Genomic DNA, 14667 nt, shown 5'->3' with positions numbered 1-14667 from the left:
TACCTTATATTACTACCTGATTATCTTCTCTTCCCGGCCAACATGATTCGTACACCGCCGCGTTCCTAATTAGAAGATTGGCCATTCGGATTGCACTGCAAATAATTATCTGGCCTGTCCACCGTGGCATTCGCTTCTTACGGCAAATGAATAATGCTTCCTGTTGTATCGTTCTTCTGTCGAGCTTCTCTTATCGCTCTGACAGTGCATATCCGGAGTTTGGTCTCTACGTTGCTCATGGCCGTCCAATGTAATGAGCGAGTTAGACCTCGATGCTTTTGGTAATCAGTGTACAATGAGATGTGTATATAATTTAGCATAGCATAGGGCTTTGGATCTTCACTGCGCCTAGTTGGTTATCTTCTCATGTTTATAGCACAAGGTTGAGCTTGTTGGCACTTTGTGGTAGCCCTGGCCATTTACGTTCCACTGAGCAGCTGCACAGGAAAATCACACCTACTTACAACACAGTATTTGCAAGAAAGCACCCAAGTTATAAGAATATTGTGGATAATGGGGTTTCCCGCCCTGAAAAGCGGTAGTATGACATGTAATGGGTGTTTCTATAGCGACTGAAAAACCAGATATACCATCTGCAAACATTACTCTTGATCATGGGCTTGGCTCTTACAAGCTAAAACATACTCGACTTGCTCATTTCCCCTGTTAACGCCAGATTAATTGCCATGATTACCACCCTTCCCCAGGAGATAGAAAAAAGACCTCCATACACGCCGCACATGTTAAGACACCCAAACACCAGACTGCCACTATGCAGGGATTTGACTTTATTCGAGGCTATCTCTGGGGCCTCCCATTCGACGACGAGGAAATCGACTGAAAACACTCCTCCGACTGGCCTGGCTGGCTATCGACGCTCGTAGGTCCTCTTCGTCTACGAGCATGCTGCTGGTGTCAAACGCATCCCCGCCACCACTCCAGCGCTGCAAGAACCTTCGCTGAGCCTCTGTCTCGCGCTCTCGTCGCATTGGCACCGGAGGTAAGCCACCGCGGCTGCTCGTACTTGCGCGCAGACTTTGCGTAAAGGGATCCTGCGCAAAGCTGACATCCTCTTCATCGTCGAATTCGGCGTCGGTATCCGTATGTTGCCATTCCTCTTCCTCCCCCTGTGCATAGTGATCGTTATCAGCCACGGGAATGTCATCGTCCAGATCGCGGCCCATAGCTCCATTTTCGCTCATGTCGTCATCATCATCATCATCGTAACCTTCCTCCGCCGCACTAGGGATATCAGCGTCCAGGTCTGGTTGGCCGTCGAAACCCTCGTTCTCCTCGTCCAGATCTTCCTCATCGTCGTCATCGTAACCAGAAAAGGCCTCGGGGATGTCATCATCCAGATCGCGTTCCATGTATCCCTCCTCATCCTCGTCCACAACACCCTCCTCCTCCAGTCCTTCTTCCCCTTCCTCGACTAGACCGTCCGCATCAGCATCAGGGATATCATCATCCAAGTCTCTTTCCATCCCCGTATCGTCCTGCATCCCCTCTCCGTCCATTGTATCCTGCGTCTGGCCCCCGAAGTCATCCATGCCGGCCTCGGCCGCAGCAGCAGCAGCCGCCATCTCCGCGGCCGCGGCCGCCAGAGCCTCCTCCCGTTCCGCTTCCTCTTCTTTCATCCCCAGCATCGTCTTTGGACAGCCGGCAGGTTTGATCCACGAGTATCCGAACGAGGCGATGTTGTTTTTGCGGGCGCGGAGGGCCCGTTCCTCGAGGAGGAGTGATGAGAGCATATTTCCAGAGGAGGCAGAGAGGCCACGTCCAGTGCTGGGGTGGTTGCTGCCATTGCGGCGGTTGGGGCCGTGGGGTTCTCCCGGGTGATGATGGTGGTGGGAGTGATTAGGTGTCGCGGAGGTGGAGGATGAGGAGCGGTAAGGTTGCGACGAACCGAACCAGAGCTCGTGGGACTAGGATGGTATGGTTTGTTAGAGACGGGAGATTTGCATGAGGTGGATTGTACTTCGAAAGCCAGTTGTTTTTCAAGGCAGAGATGACGTACATCGCGGGGGGTAATGAGGGGAAGGGAGAGCATCGCGGTTTGTTGTGTCCGGTCAAGCCTTCCGGTGGAATATGCGTTTTGCTGTGTTGGCTGACCGGACTAATGGCACTGCTTAGGTGTGCTCTGTTGTAGTCTTGAGGCTAGGTAGAGGGCGCACTCTCTGCGACAGAATGTGAATTGCTTTGTGCGTGACTTGATTCAGTGTTGTGTGTGTGGATGCTAATGAATGACAGTTGCAAGGGGAAACCGAGAAAAAACAATCAATGGCGGAAGAGGAGGGAGTCTCCGCGTGCGGGGAAGGACCTCTCCGACGGAAGCTTACCTGTTCGAGTCTGCCATTGTTGGTGCGGGCTGGGTACGTACTTCAAATCATGTATTCTGACATTCTGAACGTTGGCCTACAAGAATCTACAATGGCACAGAACTGGGCCTATCAAATTGATTCAATGTATTTCCTCGATTTATCTTGTTAATTGATTACACATACTCTGCAGTCTGCACAGAGTAGCTCGTTAACTATGAAGCAACTATTTGATGTTCCGAAAAAAACTAGGTACAGTACTGTACCTCCACAGCTAATAGCTTTGGACTACCAGAGCCAAGTGTGTGCTAAATCTACACAAGATTTGATAGTCACATCCAGTAAAGCCCTCGTGATCCATGTCCATTCCTTCGTCTGCAGCTCAAGAGACAGCGGCGATGGCGATCTCTTGTATCTACGAAAGCTGCAATGTCTGCACTTTGTATATATATATTCTGTGGAAAGCCCTCAAGACTCATCGGACGAGCAATTAGATCTGTGGCACTTTGCTTGTATTCATTCTTGTATAGTCTGGGTGAGGCAATGAGCAATTCGAGGATGGTGGGGTAGTTTATGAGCTGTAAAGTCAAGCAAACATTCCTTCAGTAGTCGTTCGACCTCGGAGACTGTGCGTAGGAACTATGTAGTGTAGACTGACTACCAGCAACTTAGGGATGTGAGAATCAGACCATTTGCACGGAGCAGTCTGCTCCACCACAAGTCCTTCCACATTCTGTCTACCGAGATGCAGTAGCCTGTAACGGGTGTCGCAGTGGCAGGACAAACTACCAGCTAGTGCTCCGGTCCTGCAAGATGAGCCATTGAACCTCATCCAGTCATAGGAGGACAAATCATCAGCCGAAGCAAATGGAGGAACGACTTCAAGTTCTGCCTGCACTCTCCCCGGAGCAGCAGTAGGAAAGACGTACAGTAAGTAGTGTCCTGTACAGCTCTCCGTCAGTACCAGTACTTGTCACCGTTACCGTCATTGACTCCTAAAACTTCCGAAGGGTTGCAGTCTTCCGCTCCTTCGACAAGATCACATCCGGTGAACCTAAACCGGTCAAGCCTGAGCAGACACGCTCCGGGAGAATTCGGGAGACGGAAACATTGGCATCTCCGCTCGGTCATGTGATGCCCGTCCCCAACCATCCTCATGCACTACTGAACATCCTCTGGTGTGGGCACTGGGCAGGTTGCGCGTCCCGACTGAGTGATTTGACTGAATTCGATTTTCCCACGCCATCGGGTTGTATTGGAGACGCTCTTCATACCGAGGGAAACCATTCTCGGCCCATCTCCATCCTTCCGCAACCCTGGGAGTGCAGGTTCCCCGAGAGCTAATGAGGTGCCATGAATCGACTAATGATGGTGGATGGTGGCCATGGGCATGATCGCTGCAGCTGAGGATTGGATTGCCTGTTCCGTCTCGACTTCAAATCGGCCGAAACGAAGGGTTCAAACTCGATCGGTGATAAGAGGAGAGATTGCTGGTGCCGTCTTATCGATCAACAGGTCGTCTGAGAAAAAATTCCTCGGGGTTAGGAAATTGAGTCGTAGCCACAGACCACACATTTTAGCAGTTGTTACGCGGTCGGTATGATCCGGGGACCGCGATTCTGGATGCACATGTCCTCTCAGGATTCATGCTCCATACAGCATGAAGGGATATCGAGAAGGCTAGATTGAGAGATCTGTGTATGACAATTTGCATTACATTTCTTGATGTCGGCTATGCTTATCGGTCCTGGGATTCGGCACTAAACATCCTATCTCTGGGTTGTGAAATTCCGAAGTTGTGAGTGGGCAATTGATAGGATGCAGGAGAGGGCAATAGTCTGCTAAAGTACGGAGTACAGCACTGTACTTCTACTCCTGTAGGCTGTAGATGTCCGGCCATGTGAACCGTTCATATTTCCGGAGATGGTGTATGCGGCACTTATTGGCCGGGGGCCATTCAACGGCTAATTAAATTGTCCCCGGGCCTACTTTGTGTACCTTTTCTAGGTTACTATACAGTACGTACACCAATCCCGGGCATGGACCGCTTCGATCCCACGGGGAAAGCGTTGGATCGGCCCCTCGGCAACGAAATGGAGGGAGGGGAGCTTTTAGGGTGGATATTCCCCGGAAAATTGACAAGAATAGAAATAGTAGCTACATGGGTAGGCGCTCACTGATTAAAGCAGAGAGAGAAGGTTGTGAAAAGGATTTGGTTACTATGTTCAATCTGTGAATGGAGGTCGAGTAGGAAGATAGAGATTAGTCGATAAGTGGTAGGTTCCAACAGGAGATGACCTGAAAGAATGAGTTAGAGAAATCCCCAAAGGGGCTAGACAGTCTCATAACTAGGTGGTTACTGGGGCAGACGCCTCCGAAATCGGGGTCAGGCTTGAAGGCAGCCGCTGGGGCCAGCTGGAAGCCACGTCCAGGAAGGCGGCCAGTGGGAAACGTGGCCCGAGAGAGGAGGGAGAGGGAGGGGGAGGGATTCCGGGATGAATAGGGAAAGGCGCCCAGCTTGGCCGTTGTCGGAAGGTCTGAGCTGACCTCGAACGGCCGGGCGGACAGCTAAGCAAGCAAGCAAGCTGGTGCTGCACCGCAACTAGGTAGATTACCGCTCCGTTCCCAGGGAACTGATCCCACCTCCCGACATCTGCCAATAATACATATACTAGCCGTAATTGTGTATGCACTTGTTATATACCATTTTGGTTAATTTACCATTGATCGTCAGACAGCCTGCACCGCAGCGTGGGGTAAGGTTCTAGTAAGCTGCACTCACGTACAAAGCAGGACGTACCAGTTAATCACAGGGCTTTCATTATTTTTTGGAGACAGGGATGGTCACTTTGTTCCCACAGTCTTTGCGCTCTTGTGGTCGCCTTGACTAAGCTCCGAAGAGAAACACCAAGTTACTTGTTCAATGTGTCCATTCATCTATATCTGCGGCAGCTGGGTCGCTGCGCTATGTGTTTGTAATGTTGCAGGTCGCGAAAGCGCTGTGTAGAGTGTTCTGCCTGGCAGATTTGATAACTTGTATTTTTGGATGACTTAATATAACATTTGTGTGCTCTGCCAGGTAATTAGAGGCACAGGGTGCTATGCAGAGTCCTTGGCGATGGAATAATATTGCAGTGGCCACCGACCTCTAACCCTAACGGCTGAGGTGAGTGTGCTATCCGTAGCCAGCCATCTAGAATAATCCGCCTCTCGTCTGCGCTAGGTGCTTGGCCAATTGTATCCTCATACTTCTGCTGATAGAATGCCATGTGTAGTGTTGGTTCTTGCTCAGCCTTTCTTATTAAGTCAAAACTGTGTGGGTAGTCATTAACTTGTGCATTTCTCCTATACACAAGCAAGTCTTCCCGGATCAGTTTCTCTCCTCTAGGGTCGGTAGATAGTGGCTAGTTACCCACCGGCCATGCGTCTCCAGTCTAGGCTGACCAACTGTTTGGAGCGTCCTTGGGGATAAGCACTCCATCCCTGCACCGCCCCACTGACTTTCGTACTTAAGTGAACGAGCTTCATGTCACAGAAATGTGGAAAGTGATTCCTGCCATTACCAAGTCACTCACCGGGGCCTTCGTTTCTTGTCGTTCTTTTTCTTGATCATAATGGGAATGAGGGAGTCTTGTCAGATTTCTCAGGTTGACACCTCCTGGTCTACACTTCAGGTACTCATTGCGAGCAGTGATTCACAATCCGGCCCGTGGTGCAGTCCTAGACAGTGTTCAAGAACAGCATGCCGCCGCTGTTGAGTCGAGATGGGATAAGAAGAGCGAACACCTAGGAGGTGAGATCAGAAGATATTGCAAGCCACGCCATCTCCAAACCCACATGAATGGTGATAGGTAACGGCATGGGTCAATTTCCTCTTTTTGGATAACGAAAAGAACACCAGGGCCAAGCTCATCATGAGAGAGAATTGGAGAGTTGGAGAAGAGAACCCAATTTCCTTGACCTACAAGAAATGTCGTTTTGGGATTACAGAGTGGAGGGCCCGGGTAAATTATTACAGCACAATACGAGATTACAGTAGCGGTTCAGGCAAGGAAGGACTAGCGCCGTCAGTGGGAAGCAACCTCTTTTTTTCTGGGTTTGAGACCGAGGCTCCACCGGCCTGGATCTTGACGTAGTTGAAACCTAATCTACCAGCCAAAGTGTCCTCGACTTGTAAAGCCGTTGTCCTGATTGGTGCACGGGTGCTTATCTGCCTGCACTCTAGAAGACCGAAGTGCAGTCATTTCAACCTCTCCAGACCTTCTTGCATGATGAGTCTACCGAGTAGTAATTAGTAGACTAGAAAGCACCAACACGACAAATAATGATGAAAGTGCTTGTCGATCCCTTCGATCTCTTCATGCATCCCTATGTATTTGTATGTACTGTACAACCCAAGGCAACTGGATTGAGTCTGGAATGGTGGGGAAAGTGAATGGTGCCAGCCCGAAAACGACCTCATTTTGTTGCTTCTAGGCGGCTCGGGAGTGGAAAGCTACCATCGACTGGGTAGAATGCGGATGCAGTTAACTTCCTACCAACCGTAGGTTTGGAGCAAAGAGGAACAAACCAAGCATTAGCTTCGTTTCCCTCTGCGCCCGTCGGTCGTTCACTGTGGACTGACTGTACTGTACGGGAGGGATACTTTCTAGTCTAATTAACTGCTACTAATACGACTACCACCATCATCACCACTAAGTAATCTACTACTTTCAGTACTTGTCCTACTCGGTCAAGCTGCAGTTTGCCACGGCTGTTCTTTGACCATCCCCACTGTGGTATTTTTTTTTTTTCTTTCTCTATCCTTACAGTAGCCTGTCTGGTTAAGTTAGTGAACAGGTTAGTCACTAACTAATCATTCATGCAGGAGCAGGAGCATATGGTTCAAGCATTATTACAGTACTCGAGTACATCGAATTGAACATCCCCGGACCCCTGCCCCCCGTTTGTCCTTCCGCTTTGGTTACCCTTTTTAATTCATTTCCTCCTCCTCCCCCCCCGTCCCCTCCCCTCCCCCCCCTCCACCCAATCTCTTCTCCCTCGGGCTCACGGATCGGCGCTCTTTAAGTATTATCTTCCCCTCCTCTCCTTCGTCTTTACTCTTACCCTCTCTTCTTCTATTCAAATCTTCGCCAGGAGCTAGACGTTGGGTCATCGACAGAAGCGCCTCGACTGTCCCTCCTTGCCTGCGCTCCTGACCCTCCAACTCTGTGATAACATAGTCCCGCCCCTCCCCCCACATAACGAGCGCCCTCCATTCTACACCCTCGGTGGCCGTTCTCAAACACTCAACAGCTCCCCTCCTAGCTTCCGTCTTACTATCACATTCTCTGTCGGCCACCGACGGAAGAATGGGTCTGAACTTGGAGGAACTCTATGGCCAACCTATAGTCGATGAGCAGAAACCGAATGAGTATTCAGAGTACCAGCCGAAGCAGGGGTATGGCTGGGCCAACACCTTGCCCGAGCGGCAAGGTCTCTATGACCCCGAATATGAAAAGGATGCTTGTGGTGTAGGCTTCGCCGCGTAAGTGCCCTGCGTCTTCCTTCACCATCACTAAAAATGCGCAACCTCGAGGGCACGCAGAAGACTGGCAAAGTAACTAACAAGAACTGTCGACAGACACATAAAAGGAAAGCCTAGCCACAAGATTGTCAGTGATGGTGAGTTGCCCTGCGCCGGCCTAAACGCTCCCTGGCGACTGGTTTATTAATGAAAGCATTGAGTACAGCTCGCAACCTGCTCTGTAACATGACGCACCGTGGTGCCGTTGGTTCAGATGCACGGGACGGTGATGGTGCTGGTGTGATGACCAGTATCCCACACAAGTTCTTCATCAAGAATTTCGCCCGGGAAGTCGGAGTTGAGCTCCCTCCTCTTGGCCAGTATGCCGTCGGAAACTTGTTCTTCAAGCCAGACGAAGAGTCTCTGAAGGAGTCTACTAACACATTCGAGGAAATCGCAACGTCTTTGGGTCTACGCGTGCTGGGATGGCGCGAGGTTCCTCGCGATTCGACCATTCTCGGCCCTGCTGCGCTCTCACGGGAGCCCATCATCATGCAACCCTTCGTGGTGTTCAAGTCAGCGTATGGCGAAGGCAACAAGCCCGAAGTCACTGACCCAGCACAATTTGATGACAAGACTTTCGAGCTCCAGCTGTACGTTCTACGGAAGCGTGCCACCCATGTGATTGGCCTTGCCAACTGGTTCTACCTCTGCTCTCTCAGTAACCGGAACATTGTCTACAAGGGTCAGCTGGCTCCAGTGCAGGTGTACCAGTACTACCACGACCTGGTCAATGTGGATTATGAGGGTCACTTTGCTCTCGTCCATTCTCGTTTCTCGACCAACACTTTTCCTTCATGGGACCGTGCGCAACCTTTGCGTTGGGCGGCCCACAATGGTGAAATCAACACCCTTCGTGGCAACAAGAACTGGATGCGCGCTAGAGAAGGTGTGCTCAAGTCCGGGATTTTCGGAGCAGAGCTTGACTCTCTCTATCCCATTGTTGAGGATGGTGGTTCCGACTCTGCCGCCTTCGATAACGTCTTGGAGCTACTGATGATTAACGGAGTGCTTTCCTTGCCCGAAGCGGTCATGCTCATGATTCCTGAAGCGTGGCAGGACAATCCAGCTATGGACCCGGCCAAGGCTGCTTTCTACGAATGGGCTGCGTGCCAGATGGAGCCCTGGGATGGCCCGGCACTCTTTACTTTCTCCGACGGCCGCTATTGCGGAGCTAACCTTGACCGCAATGGCTTGCGTCCTTGCCGCTTCTATGTCACGGATGACGACAGAATAATCTGTGCTTCTGAAGTTGGTGCTGTGGACATCGATCCTGAACGCGTGATTCAGAAGGGCCGCTTGCAGCCCGGAAAGATGCTTCTGGTTGACACCGTAGCTGGCCGGATCATCGATGACTCGGAACTTAAGTATACCGTCTCCCACCGACATGATTTCGCCTCCTGGTTAGAAAAAGAGCTCCTAAAACTGCCTGCTATCAAAGAGAAGTTGGATGCGCAGAGCGTGGATCTCGTCTCACCATTAGATGAGACGACTATCCAGAATGACCCCCGCCTGAAAGCTTTCGGTTATTCCTTCGAACAAGTGAGTCTGCTACTCGGCCCTATGGCCGCCGACTCAAAAGAAGCCCTGGGGTCAATGGGCAACGATGCTCCTCTTGCCTGTATTGCTAAACAACCACGTCTTCTCTACGAATATTTCCGTCAACTCTTTGCTCAGGTCACGAACCCTCCCATCGATCCGATCCGTGAGGCGGTGGTTATGTCTCTAGAATGCTATGTTGGTCCTCAGGGCAACCTTCTGGAAATGGAGCAGTCACAGTGTCACCGCTTGCTCTTGCCATCCCCTATCCTGAGCATTCCCGAGTTCAACGCGTTGAAGAATATCAATCGCGCTCACAAGGATTGGACAGTCAAAACCATTGACATTACATTCGAGAAGCAAAAGGGCGTCCCTGGCTACCTTGAAGCTCTTGATGCCATCTGCGATGCCACAACCGAAGCAATCCAGAACGGGGACAAGATCCTCGTGCTTTCGGACCGAGCCACGTCGGCCGGGAGAGTTCCTGTCTCCGCTCTTTTGGCCACTGGGCTCGTTCATCACCACTTGGTCCGTAACAAATGGAGATCTCTCGCTGCCATCGTCGTTGAGACCGCCGAGGCTCGTGAGGTACATCACATGTGTGTCTTGGTGGGGTACGGAGCCGACGCTATCAATCCTTATCTTGCAATGGAGTGTATCCTCAAGATGAACCGGGAAAAGCTGATTCGCAAGCAACTTCCTGATCAGAAGGTAATCGAAAATTATAAGGCTTCTTGTGATGGTGGTATCCTCAAGGTCATGAGCAAGATGGGTATCTCCACCTTGCAGTCCTACAAGGGCGCTCAGATTTTCGAAGCTCTTGGCATCGATGATAGCGTCATTGACCGTTGCTTCGCTGGAACCGCGAGCCGCATTCGTGGTATGACTTTCGAGCTTATTGCTCAAGATGCCTTCGCGTTCCACGAGCGTGGATACCCTTCGCGCGAGATTGTCGATATTCCCGGTCTTCCCGAGTCCGGCGAATATCACTGGCGCGATGGCGGGGAAGAGCACATCAATGACCCGGTCAGCATCGCGAACATGCAAGATGCTGTCCGCACAAAGAATGACAAGTCGTATGAAGCGTATGCCAAGGCTGAACACGAGCAGATCAAGAATTGTACCCTGCGTGGTATGCTCGATTTCGACTTTGAACAGCGGACCCCCATCCCCATTGACCAGGTCGAACCGTGGACAGAAATTGTGCGTCGGTTCGTTACAGGTGCCATGTCTTATGGTTCTATCTCCATGGAATCGCATTCTACCTTGGCAGTCGCTATGAACCGCCTCGGTGGAAAGTCGAACACTGGTGAAGGAGGCGAAGATCCCGAGAGGAGCAGGAGATTCGAGAACGGCGATACAATGCGTTCCGCCATCAAGCAAATCGCTTCTGGTCGCTTCGGTGTGACTTCTCACTACCTCGCGGACGCTGATGAGCTGCAGATCAAGATGGCACAAGGAGCTAAGCCCGGTGAAGGTGGTGAGCTTCCTGGACACAAGGTCGTGGGCCCTATCGCCCGTACTCGTTACTCTACTCCTGGTGTCGGGTTAATCTCGCCACCTCCGCATCACGACATCTACTCCATTGAAGATCTTAAGCAACTCATCTACGATCTCAAATGCTCCAACCCTCGTGCACGAGTATCCGTCAAGCTTGTGTCCGAGGTTGGTGTTGGTATTGTTGCCTCTGGTGTCGCTAAGGCTAAGGCTGATCACATCTTGATCTCCGGTCACGATGGTGGTACTGGTGCCTCCCGTTGGACCGGTATCAAATATGCCGGTCTTCCATGGGAGTTGGGTCTGGCCGAAACCCACCAGACCCTTGTTCTGAACGACCTGCGCGGGCGTGTTGTTGTCCAGACCGACGGTCAAATTCGTACCGGCCGTGATCTTGCTGTTGCTTGTCTGCTCGGTGCAGAGGAATTCGGATTTGCCACCACTCCCTTGATTGCTATGGGATGTATCATGATGCGCAAGTGTCATCTGAATACCTGTCCTGTTGGAATTGCGACCCAGGACCCAGCACTGAGGGCCAAATTCCAGGGAACTCCCGAGCATGTGATCAACTTCTTTTACTATGTTGCTAACGAGATGCGTGCCATCATGGCCAAGTTGGGCATTCGAACGGTCAATGAGATGGTGGGTCGTGCGGAGCTCCTCAGGATTCGAGATGGTATCAAAACTCCCAAACAAGAGAAGATTGATCTATCCCTTATTCTCACCCCAGCCCACTCCCTCCGTCCTGGAGTGGCTACCTACAATGTTCGCAAGCAGGACCATCGCCTCCACACACGTCTCGATAACAAGTTAATTGCCGAATCCGAGCTTGCGTTGGAGAAGGGCCTGCCCTGTCGGATCGAGTGCGATATTGTCAACACGGACCGTGCCTTGGGTGCTACCTTGTCCTATCAGGTTAGTCGCCGCTATGGCGGGGAAGGACTCCCGCAAGACACTATTCACTCGAACATCAAGGGCTCGGCCGGTCAGTCCTTTGGCGCTTACCTTGCTCCGGGTATCACCCTTGAGCTGGAAGGTGATGCCAACGACTATGTCGGTAAGGGTCTTTCTGGAGGCCGCCTAATTGTGTACCCTCCCCGTGGCGCTGCATACAAGGCCGAGGAGAACGTCATTGTCGGCAACACCTGTCTCTATGGTGCTACTCGGGGTACCTGCTTCTTCCGCGGTTTGGCTGCTGAGCGTTTCGCTGTTCGTAATTCCGGGGCTACCGCTGTCGTTGAGGGTGTTGGTGACCATGGATGTGAGTATATGACTGGCGGTCGGGTGCTTGTCCTTGGTCCCACAGGACGTAACTTTGCAGCTGGTATGTCCGGTGGTATCGCATATATCTTGGACAAGAGCCAGGATTTCCATTCCAAGGTCAACATGGAGATGGTCGAGGTCAGCGGATTGGAAGATCCCGCTGAAATCGCTTTCGTTCGTGGCTTGATTGAGGATCACCACCACTACACCGGTTCCGAATTGGCTGCCCGCATCTTGCTCGATTTCACCCGTGCTCTCCGCCACTTCGTCAAGGTTTTGCCCATTGATTACAAGCGCATCCTCGAGGAGGAAAGTGCCAAGGCTAAGGCCGCAAAGCAGGCCGAGTTCACTTTGCCTCAGCTTCCTGGTACGCCGGTTCCAGCTGAAAAATCGAAGGCCCAATCTGAAAAGGATGCGAAGAAGGTTGAGATGCTCGACATTGAAGACAGCATCAGTGACTCAAAGACTGAGAAGAAGCGCTCGGCTCTCATTCTTGATAAGACCAGAGGTTTTATGAAGTATAATCGTCGCAGCGAAAAGTACCGAAACCCAGCTACTCGGACGCGTGACTGGGCTGAGCTTTCTGCCCGTCTTAGCGAGGATGAGTTGAAGTACCAGTCAGCTCGTTGCATGGACTGCGGTGTCCCATTTTGTCAGTCTGATACTGGTTGCCCGATCTCCAATATCATCCCGAAGTGGAATGAACTGGTTTTCCAGAATCAGTGGCAAGATGCGCTTAACCGTCTTCTCATGACAAACAACTTCCCAGAGTTCACCGGTCGTGTCTGCCCCGCGCCTTGTGAGGGCGCATGTGTCCTAGGTATCAACGAAGACCCAGTAGGAATCAAGTCTATCGAGTGTGCTATCATTGACCGTGGGTTCGAAATGGGCTGGATGGTCCCTCGTCCTCCTAAGTCTCGCACTGGCAAGACTATTGCCATTATTGGTTCTGGTCCGGCGGGTCTCGCTGCTGCAGATCAACTCAACCGTGCTGGGCACAGTGTGACTGTCTACGAGCGAGCTGATCGTATTGGTGGGCTGCTCATGTATGGAATCCCCAACATGAAGCTAGACAAGAAGGTCGTGCAGCGTCGTGTTGACCTGATGGCCGCCGAAGGCGTCCAATTTGTCTCTAGCACCCCCGTTGGACCTGAACACGATGTCAGCCTGGAGTCCCTGCGCAAGACCAACGATGCTGTTATCATTGCTACTGGTGCCACCGTGGCTCGTGATCTAAAGGTCCCTGGACGCGAGCTTGAGGGCATTCATTATGCCATGCAATTCTTGCACCGCAACACCAAGTCGCTCCTTGATTCCAACCTTGCCGATGGTGCATACATCTCCGCAAAGGACAAGCACGTTGTTGTTATTGGCGGTGGTGATACCGGAAATGACTGCATTGGTACTTCTGTTCGTCATGGTGCCAAGTCTGTTACCAACTTCGAGTTGCTGCCCCAGCCTCCGCCGGAGCGTGCCCGCGACAACCCTTGGCCCCAATGGCCTCGCATCTACCGGGTTGACTATGGCCATTCCGAGGTCAAGACACACATGGGCAAGGACCCTCGCGAGTACTGTGTCATGTCTAAGGAGTTCGTTGACGATGGCAGTGGTCGCGTTAAGGGTATCAATACTGTTCGCGTGGAGTGGACGAAGGGTGCTTCTGGCGGATGGGACATGAAGACTGTCGAAGGCAGCGAGCAATTCTTCCCGGCTGATCTCGTTCTTCTTTCAATGGGCTTCCTCGGTCCGGAAGATCGCCTTCTAGGAGATGATATTGAGCGCGATGCGCGTAAGAATGTCAAGACTCCTCCTGGTCAGTACTCCACCAACGTCCCTGGCGTTTATGCTGCCGGTGACTGCCGTCGTGGCCAGTCTCTCATCGTCTGGGGCATCAACGAGGGCCGCCAGTGTGCCCGTGAGGTTGATGCTGCTCTCATGGGCATTAGCTCCCAGCTTCCAGTCACTGGCGGCATTGTTCGCCGTCCTGCTATCGATGCAGTACCCCAGTCGGCCCCACAGACCGTCTCAGCTTAAATCTTGTTACATATCTCGGTTTCATCATGCTGGGCAGGATCCAGCAGCACAACGATCCAAAGTGAAACTCATGATCACAATGAATCTATGACTGTCAATATTACAGAGCAAAACGGAGCTAGGAAAAGCTAAAAGAAAAGTTGGTTGCTTCGGTGAAATTAACGTCGGATGGCTGGTATCTCTATAGCTATACATTTTTCTACTATCTTTCCGAGAGACTATTTTGGGGAGGCTGATTGAAGACTTTTGCTTCACTTCTATGCTTGCCTGAGTTGTGCAGCGTTCTTTCATCTTCAGAATGTTGTGTAAGGTCGGAGCGTTTGTCATTCTGTGCAACTTACTAGCTGTCTGTACATATTCTATTCACGTCAATATCAATCTGATGATTCCAAGTGACTTGGCACAGTATGATTATCATCTGAATCCAAGTTCAAAATTGTGCAAGCTGGT

At 51.5% G+C, this 14667-nt stretch overlaps 2 protein-coding genes across 2 annotated transcripts; one reads left to right on the top strand and one right to left on the bottom strand.

Moving 5' to 3' along the window:
• Window positions 1-646: 646 nt before the first annotated feature.
• On the bottom strand, window positions 647-2138 carry BO82DRAFT_358528 (uncharacterized protein). Its single transcript, XM_025636315.1, has 2 exons — window positions 2018-2138; window positions 647-1925 (listed from the first exon to the last, which is right to left on the bottom strand). Exons 1-2 carry the CDS (start codon window positions 2048-2050, stop codon window positions 789-791), a joined length of 1170 nt encoding a protein of 389 aa, XP_025487331.1. The 5' UTR covers window positions 2051-2138; the 3' UTR covers window positions 647-788.
• A 5293-nt stretch (window positions 2139-7431) lies between these two features.
• Window positions 7432-14619, top strand: BO82DRAFT_358525 (glutamate synthase (NADH)). Its single transcript, XM_025636314.1, has 3 exons — window positions 7432-7845; window positions 7942-7982; window positions 8051-14619. The coding sequence occupies exons 1-3, from the start codon at window positions 7670-7672 to the stop codon at window positions 14215-14217; spliced, it is 6384 nt and encodes a 2127-aa protein (XP_025487330.1). The 5' UTR covers window positions 7432-7669; the 3' UTR covers window positions 14218-14619.
• The last annotated feature ends 48 nt before the right edge of the window (window positions 14620-14667 follow it).

This window comes from Aspergillus uvarum (genome assembly GCF_003184745.1).
Source record: "Aspergillus uvarum CBS 121591 unplaced genomic scaffold BO82scaffold_72, whole genome shotgun sequence".
In the NCBI taxonomy this organism is placed as follows: Eukaryota; Fungi; Ascomycota; class Eurotiomycetes; order Eurotiales; family Aspergillaceae; genus Aspergillus; species Aspergillus uvarum.
Note: the sequence above shows the minus strand (reverse complement) of the source record. Positions and strands in the feature narration are given on the sequence as shown.

Coding starts and splice junctions, on each gene's coding strand:
- BO82DRAFT_358525 (XM_025636314.1), top strand. CDS start 7,670: ATGGGTCTGAACTTGGAGGAACTCTATGGCCAACCTATAGTCGATGAG. Junction 7,846..7,941: donor TGTGGTGTAGGCTTCGCCGC/GTAAGTGCCCTG, acceptor AACTGTCGACAG/ACACATAAAAGGAAAGCCTA. Junction 7,983..8,050: donor CCACAAGATTGTCAGTGATG/GTGAGTTGCCCT, acceptor CATTGAGTACAG/CTCGCAACCTGCTCTGTAAC.
- BO82DRAFT_358528 (XM_025636315.1), bottom strand. CDS start 2,050: ATGCTCTCCCTTCCCCTCATTACCCCCCGCGAT. Junction 1,926..2,017: donor CCCTCATTACCCCCCGCGAT/GTACGTCATCTC, acceptor ATACCATCCTAG/TCCCACGAGCTCTGGTTCGG.